At 38.3% G+C, this 19,209-nt stretch overlaps 1 protein-coding gene across 2 annotated transcripts in view; it reads left to right on the top strand.

Annotated features, from left to right (window-relative positions):
* The window catches only part of SSBP2 (single stranded DNA binding protein 2), a 557,604-nt gene that overhangs the window by 519,032 nt on the left and 19,363 nt on the right, over positions 1-19,209 (top strand). For both annotated transcript variants that reach the window (XM_053701463.1, XM_053701462.1), the window contains 3 exons: positions 7,387-7,441; positions 15,659-15,729; positions 16,152-16,230. In XM_053701463.1, coding sequence (XP_053557438.1) covers positions 7,387-7,441; positions 15,659-15,729; positions 16,152-16,230 — 205 coding nt within the window. The remainder of the gene's footprint in view (positions 1-7,386; positions 7,442-15,658; positions 15,730-16,151; positions 16,231-19,209) is intronic.

Raw genomic sequence — 19,209 nt, 5'->3', positions numbered from 1 at the left:
ATATACCACAAAACAAGTCCTTAAACCAGCATATGCAAAAAGATAATGTTTCACATTAGAAGACACTCAGAACATGTAGGCTAAAGGTATTAACCCAAGGCTGGTGAACTTAAGTGTGTATGCTCTCAAATTTACTTTAATTTCTCTTGTTAAGTGTGTTCAGTCCACGGGTCATCCATTACTTATGGGATATATTCTCCTTCCCAACAGGAAGTTGCAAGAGGATCACCCAAGCAGAGCTGCTATATAGCTCCTCCCCTCACATGTCATATCCAGTCATTCTCTTGCAACCCTCAACAAAGGAGGTCGCGAGAGGAGTTGGAGTTTTTACTTAATTATTCTTCTATCAAAAGTTTGTTATTTTAAATGGCACCGGAGTGTGCTGTTTTTCTATCTCAGGCAGTATTTGGAAGAAGAAAGTGCCTGCGTTTTCTATGATCTTAGCAGGCGTAACTAAGATCCACTGGCTGTTCTCGACATTCTGAGGAGTGGGGTAACTTCAGAAAATGGGAATAGCATGCGGGGTCCCCCGCAAATGAGGTATGTGCAGTACAATATTTTCTGGGAATGGAATTGACTAAGAAAACACTGCTGTTACCCGTATGATGTAAGTACAGCCTTAAATGCAGTAGTAGCGACTGGTATCAGGCTGATAAATGTATGCACAGTAGAGTTATTTTCTAGGGACTAGAATTTGACTGAGAAAGTACTGTTAATACTGAAATAATGCTTAAGCCTTATCTGCAGTGGAAGCGACTAGTAGCAGGCTTAGTAATAACTTTGCATGACATTAAAAAAGTTTGTTTTTAAAATGTTTACTGGCATGTTATTCGTTTTGTGAGGTACTTTGGTGATAAATCCTTTTGGGCATGATTTTTTTCCACATGGCTAACGTATATTTCTGCATAGAAACCGTTATATCAGGTCTCCCACTGTTGTAAATGAGTGGGAGGGGCCTTTTTTAGCGCCTTGTTGCGCAGTTAAAAATCTAGCACAGTCTTCCTGCTTCTTCCTCCTTGATCCAGGACTTCTCTAGAGAGCTCAGGGGTCTTCCAAATTCGTTTTTGAGGGAGGTAATTAGTCACAGCAGACCTGTGACAGTGTGTTTGACTGTGATAAAAGCGTTAAATCTTAATTTGATATCCGTTTTTGGGTATTGAGGGGTTTATCATCCTTTTGCTAATGGGTGCAATGCTCTGCTAATTAATACATTTTAAGAATTGTTGACTATAACTGAATTAGTTCTTTGTTATTCAACTGTGTTTTTAAAAGCGCTGCAGCGTTTTTTATATTGCTTGTAAACTTATTGAAAGTAATTTCCAAGCTTGATAGCTTCATTGCTAGTCTGTTTAAACATGTCTGATACAGAGGAATCTGCTTGTTCATTATGTTTAAAAGCCGATGTGGAGCCCAATAGAAATATGTGTACCAATTGTATTGATATTACTTTGAATAAAAGTCAATCTGTACCGATAAAGCAATTATCACCAGACAACGAGGGGGAAGTTATGCCGTCTAACTCTCCTCACGTGTCAGTACCTTCGTCTCCCGCTCGGGAGGTGTGTGAGATTGAGGCGTCAAGTACATCAAGGCCCTTACAAATCACTTTACATGATATGGCTAATGTTATGAAAGAAGTATTATACAATATGCCCGAGTTAAGAGGCAAGCGCGACAGCTCTGGGTTAAGGACAGAGCGCGCCGATGACACGAGAGCCATGTCTGATACTCCGTCACAATTTGCAGAACATGAGGATGGAGAGCTTCATTCTGTGGGTGACGGTTCTGATTCGGCGAGACCGGATTCAGAAATTTCAAATTTTAAATTTAAGCTTGAGAACCTCCGCGTATTGCTAGGGGAGGTGTTAGCGGCTCTGAATGATTGTGATATGGTGGCAATCCCAGAGGAATTATGTAGGCTGGATAAATACTATGCGGTACCGGTGTGTACTGACGTTTTTCCTATACCAAAAAGGCTTACAGAGATTATTAGCAAGGAGTGGGATAGACCCGGTGTGCCTTTTTCCCCTCCTCCGATATTTAGAAAAATGTTCCCTATAGACGCCACCACACGAGACTTATGGCAGACGGTCCCTAAGGTGGAGGGAGCAGTTTCTACTTTAGCCAAGCGTACCACTATCCCGGTGGAGGATAGCTGTGCTTTCTCAGATCCAATGGATAAAAAATTAGAGGGTTACCTTAAGAAAATGTTTGTTCAACAAGGTTTTATATTACAGCCTCTTGCATGCATTGCGCCTGTCACTGCTGCAGCGGCATTCTGGTTTGAGTCTCTGGAAGAGGCGATTCGCACAGCACCATTGGATGAGTCTTTGAGCAAGCTTAGAACCCTTAAGCTGGCTAATGCGTTTGTTTCGGATGCCGTAGTGCATTTAACCAAACTTACGGCTAAGAATTCCGGATTCGCCATACAGGCGTGCAGAGCGCTATGGCTTAAATCCTGGTCAGCAGATGTAACTTCTAAGTCTAAACTACTGAACATTCCTTTCAAAGGGAGAATTTTTACAAAGGTTCTGGGCTCACTTCTGGCGGTACTAAGACCACGAGGCATAGCGGTGGCCCCGTACCTAGACGACATTCTGATACAAGCTTCAAGTTTTCAAAATGCAAAGTCTCATACAGAGATAGTTCTAGCATTTCTGAGGTCGCATGGGTGGAAAGTGAACGTGGAAAAGAGTTCTCTGTTACCACTCACAAGGGTTCCTTTTCTAGGGACTCTTATAGATTCCGTAGAGATGAAGATTTACCTGAAGGAGTCCAGGTTATCAAAGATTCTAAATGCTTGCCGTGTCCTTCACTCCATTCCAAGCCCATCTGTAGCTCAGTGCATGGAAGTAATCGGCTTAATGGTCGCGGCAATGGACATAGTGCCATTTGCGCGCCTGCATCTCAGACCGCTGCAACTATGCATGCTAAGTCAGTGGAACGGTGATTACTCAGATCTGTCCCCTTTGCTAAGTCTGGACCAGGAGACCAGAGATTCTCTTCTCTGGTGGTTGTCACGGGTTCATCTGTCCGAAGGAATGACCTTTCGCAGACCAGATTGGACTATTGTAACAAAAGATGCCAGCCTACTAGGCTGGGGAGCAGTCTGGAACTCCCTGACGGCTCAGGGATCGTGGACTCAGGAGGAGAAACTCCTCCCAATAAACATTCTAGAATTGAGAGCAATATTCAATGCTCTTCTAGCTTGGCCTCAGTTGGCAACACTGAGGTTCATCAGATTTCAGTCGGACAACATCACGACTGTGGCTTACATCAATCATCAAGGGGGAACCAGGAGTTCCCTAGCGATGGTGGAAGACTCGAAGATAATTCACTGGGCAGAGTCTCACTCTTGCCACCTGTCAGCGATCTACATCCCAGGCGTGGAGAACTGGGAGGCGGATTTTCTAAGTCGCCAGACTTTTCATCCGGGGGAGTGGGAACTTCACCCGGAGGTATTTGCTCAACTGATTCGTCGTTGGGGCAAACCAGATCTGGATCTCATGGCATCTCGCCAGAACGCCAAGCTTCCTTGTTACGGATCCAGGTCCAGGGACCCGGGAGCGGTGCTGGTAGATGCAATAGGAGCCCCTTGGGTTTTCAACATAGCTTATGTGTTTCCACCTTTTCCGTTGCTACCTCGACTGATTGCCAGGATCAAACAGGAGAGAGCATCGGTGATTCTGATAGCGTCTGCGTGGCCACGCAGGACCTGGTATGCAGACCTAGTGGACATGTCGTCCTGTCCACCATGGTCTCTACCTCTGAGGCAGGACCTTCTAATTCAGGGTCCTTTCAACCATCCAAACCTAATTTCTCTGAGGCTGACTGCATGGAGATTGAACGCTTGATTCTATCGAAGCGTGGTTTCTCGGAGTCGGTTATTGATACATTGATACAGGCTCGGAAACCTGTGACCAGAAAAATTTACCATAAGATATGGTGTAAATATTTATATTGGTGTGAATCCAAGAGTTACTCATGGAGTAAGGTTAGGATTCCTAGGATATTGGCTTTTCTACAAGAGGGTTTAGAAAAGGGTTTATCCGCTAGTTCGCTAAAGGGACAGATTTCTGCTCTGTCTATTCTTTTACACAAACGTCTGGAAGAGAATCCAGACGTCCAGGCTTTTTGTCAGGCTTTGGCTAGGATTAAGCCTGTGTTTAAAGCTGTTGCTCCTCCGTGGAGCTTAAACTTGGTTCTTAAAGTTTTTCAGGGTGTTCCGTTTGAACCCCTTCATTCCATTGATATTAAGCTTTTATCTTGGAAAGTTCTGTTCTTGATGGCTATTTCCTCGGCTCGAAGAGTCTCTGAGTTATCTGCCTTACATTGTGATTCTCCTTATCTGATCTTTCATTCAGACAAGGTAGTCCTGCGTACTAAACCTGGGTTTTTACCTAAGGTTGTTTCTAACAGGAATATCAATCAAGAGATTGTTGTTCCATCATTATGTCCTAATCCTTCTTCAAAGAAGGAACGTCTTTTGCATAATCTAGACGTGGTCCGTGCCCTGAAGTTCTACTTACAGGCAACTAAAGATTTTCGGCAAACTTCTTCTCTGTTTGTCGTTTATTCTGGACAGAGGAGAGGTCAAAAGGCTTCGGCTACCTCTCTCTCTTTTTGGCTTCGTAGCATAATACGTTTAGCCTATGAGACTGCTGGACAGCAGCCTCCTGAAAGAATTACAGCTCATTCCACTAGAGCTGTGGCTTCCACCTGGGCCTTTAAGAATGAGGCCTCTGTTGAACAGATTTGCAAGGCTGCAACTTGGTCTTCACTTCATACTTTTTCCAAATTTTACAAATTTGACACTTTTGCTTCTTCGGAGGCTGTTTTTGGGAGAAAGGTTCTACAGGCAGTGGTTCCTTCTGTTTAATGTTCCTGCCTTGTCCCTCCCATCATCCGTGTACTTTAGCTTTGGTATTGGTATCCCATAAGTAATGGATGACCCGTGGACTGAACACACTTAACAAGAGAAAACATAATTTATGCTTACCTGATAAATTTATTTCTCTTGTAGTGTGTTCAGTCCACGGCCCGCCCTGTCTTTTTTGAGGCAGGTTCTAAATTTTAAATTATAACTCCAGTCACCACTGCACCCTATAGTTTCTCCTTTCTCGTCTTGTTTCGGTCGAATGACTGGATATGACATGTGAGGGGAGGAGCTATATAGCAGCTCTGCTTGGGTGATCCTCTTGCAACTTCCTGTTGGGAAGGAGAATATATCCCATAAGTAATGGATGACCCGTGGACTGAACACACTACAAGAGAAATAAATTTATCAGGTAAGCATAAATTATGTTTTTCGAGTGTGTGTGCATATGTATGTGTATATATACATACACACACAACAACATTAAAGGGACAGTGTACTGTAAAATAATTTTTCCCTTGATGTGTTTCCAATGACTTGTTATACCAGCTGCAGAGTATAATATTTATGAGTGCTTCTTTTTGTTGATTTTTGTAAATGAAATAGCTGGTTTTATTCATGGAAAGCACAACCCATTAAAATAAGTTGAGCTTGCAGGGTTATCACTTTCTGTACACACATGCTTATTTATATTATCTCTGTCTGTATACCCAATCCCAGTATATAGAGAGAACAATTAAACCCCCCACACATTAGATTTTGAGTATTTTGCGTTTAATTCTTTTTCATCAATCAGTTTTGCCTGTTTTTCTGATTACTTTAATCTGAAGCTTGTAGTTTTTTTTGTTTTTTTTAAACCCTTTCTTCCCAAGAGGGGTGAAGTATGTTCTATGGAATGCAGAACCTACAGTATGTCCTGCACAGTGATTGCTTGTGTAGAAGATCATGTGTGTTCCACAAATTGGTCACAACAAAATGGTCTTTTCAAGGAGTTTGCTTCTGGACTTCAAAGTCAAACAAATATTGCTAACAAAATGACATGATTCATTTTTAAACAAACTGATTATATTATTAAAGGGACACTGAACCCAAATTTTTTCTTTTGTGATTTAGATAAAGCATGCCATTTTATGCAACTTTCTAATTGACTCCTATTAAATTGTCTTCATTCTCTTGGTATCTTTATTTGAAATGCAAGAATGTAAGTTTAGATGCCGGCCCATTTTTGGTGAAGAAACTGGGTTGTTCTTGGTGATTGGTGGATTAATTTAACAGACCAATGAACAAGTGCTTTCCATGGTTCTGAACCAAAAAAATAGCTTAGATGCCTTCTTTTTTTAAATAAAGAAAAGAAGAGAACGAAGAAAAATTAATAGGTGTAAATTAGAAAGTTGCTTACAATTGCATGCTCTATCTGAATCACGAAAGAAAAAATCTGAGTTCAGTGTCCCTTTAAGAAATATTAGTTGATTTGAGAGATTTACATACTTTGATACAGTCTGGTACATACGGGTACAAACTGGTATATAGTTAATTTTAGTTCATATATCAAATTTGTTCTCTTGGTATCCTTTATTGAAGAGCATACCTAGACAGACTCAGGAGCAAGTACGTGTTTGAAGCAGTATATAGTAGCAGTTTAGCATCAATGCTTTAAACACTCTACTTCATTGAGCAAACCCTGCTGCCATCTAGTGTTTAAAATCTATAATGTTAATAATGCTGCAAAACAGTGATCCAAACACACATACTTTCCTGACTCTAATAATCTGCTTTTCAACAAAAGATAGAGAACCAAATGAATGATAATAAAATATTTTTTTATTTTTTTATTTCAAAAATCTTTTTGAATCATGACAAAAATGTTTTTGTGTTTTTCTAATAAAGGCGCTGGTCTTTCAGGCTGCCTCTGTTGAGCAGATTTTTGATAAGGCTGTTTTTGTTGAGATAGCTAGCCTGCCTACCTGTGATGTTTTTATATCCTGTGTTTGACTGCTAAGACTAATATTTGTTGCTTTCAGATTTCTATAGCATTTTCTTATTCATTCTCACTTTCTGTGTTTTTCATTCTCTCTCCTGCTTTGTCATTTCCACTCTTATTTTATTTTCTTTTTCTCTCTCTCTCTCTCTCTCTCTCTCTCTCTCTCTCTCTCTCTCTCTCTCTCTCTCTCTCTCTCGTGCTGTCATTCAAATTCAAAACAGCTTTATTTATATGACTATTTTTACATAGTTGTGTTGTCAATGTACATTGTTTAGGGAAAAGGGGATCATCTCTTTCCATCTCTTCATTTTATTTTCATTTTTTAAAATTATACCACAGATTATATGACAGTAAATGGAGTATAAAATAATGATTTGTTAGTAAGTCCAAATCCCCCTTTATTGCCTAGATGCTGTCATCATGAGGCCTACATATGCCGCTGTTAGCTAAAAATGGTGTATAGGGATTTTCTTAAAGTATAAAATCATCATATTGCTGCTGGCTTATACATTTCATCCTTCATTTGCAGGGTCCTCCGGGGGGTGGAGGTCCTCCTGGGACACCAATCATGCCAAGTCCAGCAGGTAAATGAATATTGTGGTGAAGAGCATCATTAATATAAGCGCATTCAGTTTGCATATTAACGTTTATTATTATATGTCATCTCCATGCAGATAGCAAACCTTTTCAGACAACTCAGCGTTTATCAGTAATGGAGCGTCGTTTGTTTTTGTTTACTTTGTTAAACATTTATTGCTGCACTCTGAAGATAATTAGATCTACTTCAAATATGCCCAGCTTAGCACGTTCTTCTATTTGTGTAGTGCTATGCTCATAATGTGTCCATTTCTAAATAGACTTTATAGTCATTCTTGGGACTGTAAAAGACTGTCGGTTATATGAGATGGAAATTCGACCTGTTATACCTTCATGATAATGCTGGAGAGCTGGTGCTTAGTAGCTCAGCACTTAAAACAGTGCTCTAGTTTGTGCTGAATCAGTTCTTTTAATACTTGGAAAATCCATTATGTTTTTAGAAACCTGAGGAACAATGTTTAAATGGTCATTAAAGTGTCAAGAATGTTTTTGTTTCATGATTCAGGTGAGAACATACAATTTTAAACAACTTTCCAATTGACTTCTATTATCAAATTTACTTTATTCTTTTTGTTATCCTTTATTGAAAGAGCAGCAGTGCACCACTAGCTAGTTGGACACATTGTGTGAGTCAATGACAAGAGGCATATATATGTGCATCCACCAATTAACAGCCAACTCCTAGTAGTGCTTTGTAGACATGGGCAAGTATTTGCTCTGCATTTGTTTACTAAACAAACTCTGAACATGGCTCCTGAGACTTTCTCTAGGCATGATTTTCATCAAAGGATACCAATAAACTGAAGATTAGACAATAGAAGTAAATTGGAAAGTTGATTAAAATGCTAATCTATCTAAACCATGAAACTTTAATTTTTACTTTACTGCCCCTTTATTAAAAAAATATTCTATAGGAATTGACCATTTTCCATATATTTATTATATATATTTTTATATATAGTGGTGTACGAGGTACCTCACTCTAACATAAATACAATGTAATGAAATTAATGCATTGCCTATGAACCAGTAATTGTCATCTCAGGTAAATACTTTACCAATCAGTTGTATTTAGTTCAATATCTGTAGCCTACAGCCTGGCCTCCCCAGTTCAGTATTCTTAAATTGGGGTGAGGTTGTTCATTATCTGTGAATAAATATATTTTGTGGATGTGCACAGGCACCTGGCACATCGTAGTGCCCCCCCCCCCCCCACAACAATGCATTTAGTTGTATGGTTAGATTTAGTGCTGCAAATTTACATATTGTGCTGCAAGTGCTTGGTGCAGACTTTCTCATCCCCTAAACCAGTGATTTTCAGCATTTTTTTTGCCGTGGCACACTTTTTTACATTAAAAAAATCCTGCGGCACACCACCATCCCATAATTGTACAAAATCACACATTGTAGCCTAATACAGCATATATATACACACACACACTGTACTGTGCTGTCATGCCATGCCTCCTACAAACTAAGTGTTGCGTGCTGCTGCGTGCAGAGCCAGCACTAGGCACATGTTGTGGTGGGTGGGGGTTCCTTCCAAGTGTGAGTACGTTTAGGGGAGGCGAGCTGCCGCTGTGCAGTTACCCTCAGTCATCATCTCACTCAAAATAAAAAAACGACCCAGAATAAAAAACAAGCAAAATTTAAAAAATATGTCACACTGTTGTCAGTCTGCTGCGGCACACCTGAGGATCTCTCATGGCACGCTAGTGTGCCGCGGCACACTGGTTGAAAAACACTGCCCTAAACAATCAATAACCTTCTGTACAGATGTTTACTCTGCCTATATCATGGAACCCTTGACACTTTTAAATTAATTATATACATTTTTTATTTATTTTATTTTTTTAAAGGCCCTGAGAAGTTGCATATTTTTTTGATTAGACAAACCTTTTATTTAGCATAATGTTTGAATGTGGGTGGACTGGGCATGCAAAAAAAAAGCAAAATGCACTGCTGCACATTGCAGCTTTGCCTATTGTGTCCTTTTAAATGTGACATTTAAAATTGCAGTATCTCAGAAGTAAATATTCCATTACTCAGATACTAATTGCATAGAAGCTAAAGATTTCTGTACTATGCAGTTAGTTTAAATTTGTGTCAGGTGCTTGCAGGTGATTAGGTTGGAGACAGACCAGTGAGCATTCTTAGGTTTACCTTTTTTTATAAAGTCTATCATTTTTAGTGTAGTACAAACATTAAGCTAGTATGCAGATTTTCATCAAGTTTTAATTTAATGAGATATTAAACACTAGACTGTAATCTAAATGTTTAGTTATTTGTAGTAAAAAATAATCTTTTGGAATATACTTTTTTTTGGGTCCATCTTTCTTGTAATTTAATATACAGGTGGCCCTCGGTTTACAATGGTTCAATTTGCACCGTTTCAGAATAACAACCTTTTTTTTCAGTCATGTGACTGCTATTGAAAAGCATTGAGAAAATATATTAAATTGATTAAAATAGCCAGTAGGTGGAGGTGGAGCTGTCCGCTTGTGTTGCTGCAAAGATATGCAAGCCAAGCACACAAGCAGGCTGAAAATAATTAGTGTAGCTAGCTAGACCTGAGCTATCGAGCAGCTTTCAAAGGAACAATATCTTCCTGTCTATAAATCAGTCCAGATTGGAATGCATAGAAAGAACGGTTTGCAAAAAAATGCAAGTAAAGTCTGTTGTGTGATTATTTTATTAGGTTTATAATGCCATTTAGCAAATGTTTTTGTTCATTTAACTTAATTTAATTATATATTCTGTGTTGTGTGATTATTTTATTAGGTTTATAATGCTGTTTAGCATTTAGGTCTTCATTTGAAAGCTTTAAAAATAATGTATTAGGTGTTAATTATGACAATTTTGAGAGGGGCCTGGAACCTAACTCCCTCACTTCCCATTGACTTACTTAAACTGGGTTTTGATTTACAACGGTTTTGATTTACAACCATTCCTTTTGGAACCTAACCCTGTGTAAACTGAGGGCTACCTTGTACTGAGTTTCTATCAAGTAATGGGCACCGTCATAATTGAACTTGTGTCCCTGATCTAATCTCTTCTGCTGAGGACAGGCACCGATAAAGTGTGGAATTTACATGTGTTGAAGGTACTTTAAACCCTGATAAATACAAATATATATATATATATATATATATATATATATATATATATATATATATATATACCGTATTGTTCCGCATATAGGCCGCACTTTTTTCCCTTGATTTTGACCTTTAAAGTTGCAGTGCGGCCTATATGCGGGGCGCGGCCTATATTCTGTATTTTTTGGTGTGTTTTTTTAAATTTAGCTTAAACCTGCCTATTATTCTAAATACCGGGTAAGGAATGTACCGGTAACTTATACTGTGGTATGGGTATACAGTAATATGGAGCCCTATGTGTTCCCTGAGCGAGTGATCTCTGAGCGAGTAACTACAGACTCTGCATGCCTTTCCATTCAGACACAGCTCCTACTTTGATGTCATCATCATCTACAGCCACATCTGCTGCTCCGTCCCTGCAGACTGCAACGCCTGTGAAAGAAGCATTTAGCAACGTCTTCGGTTCACTCCTAGAAGACTGCTAATACAGGTATTGGTAACATTAGCAGTCTTCTAGGAGTGAACCAAAGACGTTGCTAAATGCTGCTTTCACAGGCGTTGCAGTCTGCAGGGACGGAGCGGCAGATGTGGCTGTAGATGATGATGACATCAAAGTAGGAGCTGTGTGCTGAACGGAATGGCATGCAGAGTCCCTAGTTGATACAAGTACAAAGATGATGATTACGGTATACCGGTAGGGTGATTATAGGAATGTGCCTTATTGCAGTGTGGGTAGGGAGGAAGTGGGCGGAGCACAGGATGTCCCATGTTACGGTAGTCAGTTTTGCCTGTGATATTGGTAAGAGACTGTTTTTTTTCCCCCCTCACATACCTGATAAAAATACCGTACTGTACTGTAAGGTTAAATAAAAATTTGTAGCTTTAATACTGGTCTATTAAAATACCGGTAAAACAAAGGAAAGATGCTGAACTCCTTAGTATGGTAATTTCAAATGTGAAAAAGCCTTTATTTAGCAATTATAGCTTTAATGCCTGAATAAAGTTTTTTTCACATTTGAAATTACCATACTAAGGAGTTCAGCATCTTTCCTTTGTTTTATTTTATACTCTTGGGTATTGGGGAAGTGGAAAAGGATACCCCTGGGAGCTGGCACCCTACATTGGGACTCTGCTTACACATTTGAAAGTGCTGGTCTCACTTGCAAACATTGCAGCTTTATTTTGTTAGGCTTGATGTGATTACCTGGTCCCCCTGTAAAAAAAAAAATGTGTCTGCAGGTCATCATGTGAGCAGATCTGCATATTCTAATATGCTGCTTATCTCACAGTGTGCCTTTCAGGCAGAGTTGCACTTGATTGTTAAAATTTGTCATATGGTATGTGTGTGCATATACTGGTAATTTTTTTTGGTTAAGCAACTCTGTATCCCTGCTGTTGTCCACCACATATCACATTTCTGCTCAGTTGGGGGGGGTCCCTAATTTGGATTTTGAAATCTTGGGAGGTATGCATTGCGCTGCAGCCATTATTCAGCATAGAATGGCACCAATGTCAAAGACTCCAGGACACATGCTGCAAATTACCGGTAGACAACTGTGTTAGACCATTTGCAGCATCGTGAAAATCCGGGTAAAAGGGATACCGGTACTAAACCCACATTTTTTGCTTTCATGATTCAGATAGAGCAAGCAATTTTAAGCAACTTTCTACCGTAATTTACCATACTCATGAAAAAAAAAACGTATACAGATACTGTTACCGTAATTGATAATGTGGATTTTTGTACAGGAGCTAACATACAGTAAAATACCGGTACCAATATGGATGATCATGTGGAGATTCGAAATTCTACTAGCCAAGGGAAAAGACGAAGTTACAATTCAAATTTTAAGATAAAAGTCTTAAAATATGCTGAACAAACAAGCAATAGGGAAGCCGCCAGAAAATATGACATAGATGAGAAAAATGTACGCAGATGGAAGCTGATACATCAGAAACTAGAAAAATCGGCTTCTACAAGAAAATCATTCAGAGGGCCTAAGAAAGGGAGGTATTGTGAAGTTGATGCAGCAGTGGTTCCCTTCATTCTAGAACAAAGAAAAAATGGAATGCCTGTCACCCGCAAAATCATACAATTGAAGGCATTATAAATCGCCAGTGAATTAAATATTCCCAGGCATGAATTTAAAGCAAACCTTGGATGGTGCCGTAGATTTATGCTCAGAAATGGCCTCTCTCTGAGACGCAGAACAACACTTGCACAAAGACTACCTGTTGACTTTAATGAAAAGCTGCTTGCATTTCAACGGTATGTCATAGAGCTCAGGAAAAAGCACAACTATCCATTGAGCCAAATTGGAAATGCTGATGAAACTCCTGTTTTCTTTGATATGCCAAGTAATACAACTGTCGATCATAAAGGAGCAAAATCAATTCTTATGAGGACCACAGGCAATGAAAAATTACGTATCACAGCAATGTTATCTGTTACAGCTGATGGTCATAAGCTGACACCTTATGTGATCCTAAAAAGGAAAACTATGCCAAAAGAAAGTCTTCCAAGAGGCTTAATTGTTAGATGCCATGAAAAGGGATGGATGAGCAAGGAGCTGATGAATGATTGGCTATCAGTTGTTTGGAAGAGTAGGCCTGGTGCTCTTCTTGCGAAAAAAGCAATGCTGGTATTGGATGCCTTTAAAGGACATTTAACACCTGATGTAAAAAGTAAGATTGCATCCTTGAAATCAGATCTGGTAGTTATACCAGGGGGTATGACATCCCAACTCCAAGTTCTTGATGTTGTGGTCAACAAGCCATTTAAAGATAATCTACGTCAGCAGTATTCTGAATGGCTTGTGGCTGAAGATCATGCCCTCACACCAAGCGGCAAAATTAAGAAACCGTCAGTGGCTTTGCTGTGCCAGTGGATTATTTCAGCGTGGGAAATGATATCTTCAGAATCGGTCATAAAAGGTTTCAAAAAATGTTGCCTGTCAAATGCATTGGATGGTAGTGAAGATGATGTATTGTGGGAAGATCAGAGAGAAGTGGATCAGAGGAATGATGAAGAAAACAGTGAAAGTGATGTAGAAAGCATTGAAAGTAGTGATGACAACCTGAGCAGAAATACCGCTATTGGTGGAGAGCAAGGCAGTGATAGTGACTAAAATTTCTAAAAGGGATTACTTAAGAACATTTGCTAATGTTGTTGATTGTTGTGCAGGGGTCCCTCTTTATTTATGTTAATTTATGCTGTTTAAAGCTGGAAAATACCAGTACATGTGTTCATAAAATAAAAATACTGTTTTACTGTTCTATTAATGTGTGTATTGTCTTTATTTCTTTAAAATGGCACCAAACTTTAAGGGTGCGGCCTATATGCAGGTGCGGCCTATATGCGGAACAATACGGTATATATAATATATATATATATATATATATATATATATATATATATATATATATATATATATATATATATATATATATATATATATATATATAAACATTGGAATATTCCACTCAGCAATTGTTTAATCTTTTCTGCTGAGGATAATCAGTGACAGATAACGTTTGCAGATGCTGGAAATCAAGGTTTTAATATGGCAGTGCCCATTACTTTATAATATTTAAAGTACTTTTATTTGAAACTAAAACTTAACACTTATCTCTTCAGTATTTAAACTAAAATCCTTTTAAGAAAAAAAATATTATCTACATATTCTTTGCTTTATATCGTAATACAGAATGTATTTACTATTTAATGTCCCTTTAAGGCAGCTGTTTACAACTGTGGCAAGTGGGAAAACAAGTAATGGTTTCTCTATTCTTTTCAGCCCCTTATGTGAAGTTTACGTAAAGATGTGAAACTACAATGTATTTTAATTCCATAAAAGTTAATGATTCATCCAAAAAGTGTGTTCATTTTTCTTTCTCTTCAGTAAAAAGCTACATTTAGTGCTGCATAAAATAATTATTCATTCAAGACACGTTTTTAATCAAGGTTCTAAATATAAGATGCACTACACTGTCTAAAGCCAAGCTTTCTGTTTCTTCAGAGAAAGTATGTGTGGCTGATATTTGTCTCTCTGCTTCCAAAGATTTCATAATTATTTAAAACCTATACAAAAGGATGTGAGAAAAATGCTAATTTGCTTTAACATGGTTTGTGGTTACATTTCATCTGCAGTAAAACGGGAATAGACAGATCTGTTGCATTTACGTCGTTCACACGTTTCTGTAATCGTATCATAACTTTAGTGCTCATTTCAGACGATTACAGTATTGACTACAAAATGTTTATGAATTCAATCCTTTTTGATAAATATAGCAAGCTAAGCCAGAAAATTTTATTTTTATTGTGCTAACATAAAGAATCAGATTTTAAAACGGGGAAAAAACCGAAATCCTATTGTCAGCCTATATTGCCCAATACAGTGTAAGCTTAACCCCTTAAAGACCAGCGACGTACCTTGTATGTCGCTGGTTTTTCTATTGGGGTGTGTGTTTCAATAGCGTGGTCTCGCTGCTGGCCCTATATTAGCAATCCTGCAGGAGGGATGGAGGGTCTAACAATGCGGCAAGACATGCGCTATTAGTCAGATAATCCCTTAACGACCGATGTATATATTATCAGTTATTTGTAGAGTGCCAACATATTCCAGAGCATTAGAACATATTTATTATATTCCCTTAAACGGTTAATCCTTGTCACTTCATTATTTTTTAGCTTGATATGTGTGTGTAATATAGTTTTGTAGATTATGCACACGTTAAAGGGATGTGAAACGCAAACCATTTTCTTTTGTGATTCAGACAGAGCTTATCATTTTAAAGAAGGTTCCAATTTACTTCAGTTATTAAATTTGCTTTGTTCCCATGACATTCTGTGTTAGAGATACCTAGGTAGGCGTCTAGTGCTGCCATCTAGTGCTCTTGCAAATCTACTGCCATATAGTGCTCCAGAAATGGACCGGCTCCTAAGCATACGTCTATGCTTTTCAACAAAGGATTCCATTTTCTATCTAAATCATGAAAGAAAAAAAATTTGGTTTCATATCTCTTTAAATAAGGGGTAAACCGTTTTTATTTTTACTTTTTTTACTTTAACTGATTAATAAATGTCTCTGTGTATTTTTATTTCAGATTCAACAAATTCTGGAGACAATATGTACACATTAATGAATGCAGTACCTCCTGGAGCAAATAGGCCTAATGTAAGAGGGTGTGATTATCTTGCATAGTCTCTGTACTACATCTACTGGTCATTAGAAAGTAATGGATTTTGTATTTAACACTCTTGCACTCTTTCTTCCTTATTACTGGGATATTATTTCAGTTCTTTATATCTATTTGCATTATAGCGATTCTTTGAAACAATACCTTAATTTTTAATCATTTAGAGACATTAATATCTGTGATTGTGGTCCCTTTTTATACCTGCTCATATAATAAACATTTGAAGTTAACACATTTATGTGGAAGAGAGAAATAACCAACTGTTGTAATATTTTTGTTGTATGATTGGAGCTTAGCATAAAGATGAAGTTATAATAATAAGAAAATGTAACTCAAATTTTTGGATAAAGTTCTCAGCGGACCGCACATTTTTTTTATAACACTTTTTCACACTTTACAGTTCCCAATGGGTCCAGGTTCAGACGGCCCAATGAGTGGATTAGGTGGAATGGAACCGCACCATATAAATGGCTCCTTAGGTAAGAGCAAACTTCTCTATATTAGTAGAGTTATTTATTTAAAACTAGTATAAGTGCATGTTGCTTACCATTTCTAAGGATAAATTATTTTATCAAATAAGCTTCAATATGATTGCTCAGGTTGCCAGTCATTTATTCACCACAATTTAATTATCTTAATACTGCAATGATTTTATAAAAAGTTATTTTAAAAGTATTCATATACAGGGGCATTGCTGTGAGGTATTTGTCATTAAGACAATCACCTTGCAGCTTGTTAGGTACGGGATCAGTTGATTGAAATAGGAGGATTGCTACTTTAATATAAAGGGCTTTATGTCTATGTATTGTGAAGGCAACAGAAGTGGTTCCATATTTCACAGATTTTGTTCCTATTTCTACAGTTATAAGAAACAAAATAGGGACTTATACCCCTCTTTTAGGAGGTGATAGGGGTTCTATAAGTGTCCGTTTTGCTATTATTAAACGCTTCAAAATAGAGGTGCAAGTAGCTGCTCATTCAAAAGAGGGGAATCCCATTTTACAAATGAGTGCTCTCATTCACCTTCTAATTAAATTAGAGGGAAGGATAATAGCCTCCCGGTACCTCCATTAAAATTGCCTGTGATCACCTGCATCCTATAAGGATAAGTAACTCCTCATTGGAAAGAAGATTATCACCTTTAAAATACCCTCCCCCAGGAAAAACAGCATGCATTATTTCTTTTTTGCAAGAGAGGGTTTATGTTCCTTTAAGTTGTGCCGGACCTGATCTATAGGTTCCTTAGGAGCACCCACCAACACCACTACACTGATGAAGATTATATGCCCAAGGTACATCTTCATTGTGTGTGATGGCTCCTTGGAATACAGTAAAGTACCTATAACCCCTATCCCCATGCAGATGTATTGTTCTTCAAGGGGAACAAATGCAGAAGCAGTAATATCTAGATTATAAGTTCCCACGGGAATAGGGCCCTCAATTCCCCCTGTATTTGTCTGTAAAAGTTTGTGTCTTATCGTATTGTTTCTCCATTGTACTGTTATCCTTGTACCCATGGGCAGCGCTGCGGAATCTGTCAGCGTTTTATAAATAAAGAATAATAATAATAATGTGTCATCCTCCATATTCCAGGGGTTATATAGTTGCTTTACTTTCATTACTGCTTCCACAACAGCAATAACAGGTTGTTGACTCTTTATTTTTATATCACTTTCTATCATAAATTCAGTGGGGCCAAAAAACAAGTACTGTCAGCAGGAGGTCCTCTTTCTTTGCAGGCAGATTCTCAGACAAAATGAGACCTCATAAAGACGACTCTTCATAAAAGCTGGGTCACACTGAGACCAGAATAAGAAAGGGATATTGAGGAAATGTTGCATGAACAATCAGCCGCTAACATAATAGAGTTCACATACAAACAAATGGCAAAAACAAGCACGCAGAATACAACACATCTTGATCCAGAAAAACTTTATTATGATCAATGTAAACAAAAAAACTGCTCGATATATAATTCTCAGTATTCAAAGACCAAGCAGTCTGGACGCAGGGATAGGTGATGGCAATGCAGTAAACTCTTGTCTAGTAGTTATCCTAGAAGTTCCAATAGTAACCAAATCTGCCTTAACAAAAGGCCCACAAGCTATAACATGGCAGTTTTAAAGTAGATTGTTTTATCAGCAATCAAAACATAAACTACATTAAAGTGATGGTAAATTTCAGACTTTAAGAATGTTGCAATGAAAAATATATTAGTGTAAAAGCATAATACATTTTTTAAAGTGTGTATTTATATTTTATAATACAAGATGTATAATCCTACTTTGGTATTTTTTGTTCCTCCGTTCCCCCTTAATTTCCTATTTTGGCTGGGCTGTAACAGAGAGCAGACCCACCCTTTCTCTACATAGGCTTTGTATTGGCTTTCAAAGGACTGTAATTATAGTGTCATATGACACACATACTAATTGGATGTTAATTGGAATTGTCCTAAAAATAAAACACACACACAACACACACTCCTATAACACACACACTCCTATAACACACACACACTCCTATAACACACACACACTCCTATAACACACACACACTCCTATAACACACACACACTCCTATAACACACACACACACTCCTATAACACACACACACTCGTATAACACACACACACTCGTATAACACACACACACACACACACACTCGTATAACACACGCGCGCGCGCGCACACACACACACGCGCACACACACTCCTATAACACACGCGCACACACACACACTCCTATAACACACACACTCCTATAACACACGCGCACACACTCCTATAACACGCGCACACACACACACTCTCCTATAACACACGCACGCACACTCCTATAACACACGCACGCACACTCCTATAACACACGCACGCACACTCCTATAACACACGCACACTCCTATAACACACGCACACTCCTATAACACACGCACACTCCTATAACACACGCACACTCCTATAACACACGCACACTCCTATAACACACGCACACTCCTATAACACACGCACACTCCTATAACACACACACACACACACGTCACAGCCCAGTAAACATGGTGTTGCAACCCAGTAATGGGTCCTGACCTGTGGTTTGAAGAACCCTGCTTTAGACAATGTTGCAAACACTGCTTCCAGATGGGTAAAGACACGTGCACACTCTGAGCTCTCAAAAGGTTACTGTTTAATAGAGGATATAAAGGGAAGTACTCCCAATTGATGATAGAAGTAAATTCTAAAGTTTTTAAAATTTCATGATCTACCCAATTAATTTACGTTTAATTTTCAAAAATATTTGATTATATTTAGAAGCCCATGCATATTTACAATCTGACCATTTCATGCAATGCATTAACAAAACGCATGAGTAACTGAGCACCTTTACTCACTTCAGCTGTAAGCTTTACAATTTGTATATGCATGTAGTCTGTCTGGCTCTCAGCATTCTCATTCTACATTCT

This window comes from Bombina bombina, chromosome 2 (genome assembly GCF_027579735.1).
Source record: "Bombina bombina isolate aBomBom1 chromosome 2, aBomBom1.pri, whole genome shotgun sequence".
Lineage (NCBI taxonomy): Eukaryota > Metazoa > Chordata > Amphibia > Anura > Bombinatoridae > Bombina > Bombina bombina.
The sequence above is the reverse complement of the archived record's forward strand: the minus strand, read 5'-3'. Positions and strand labels throughout refer to the sequence as shown.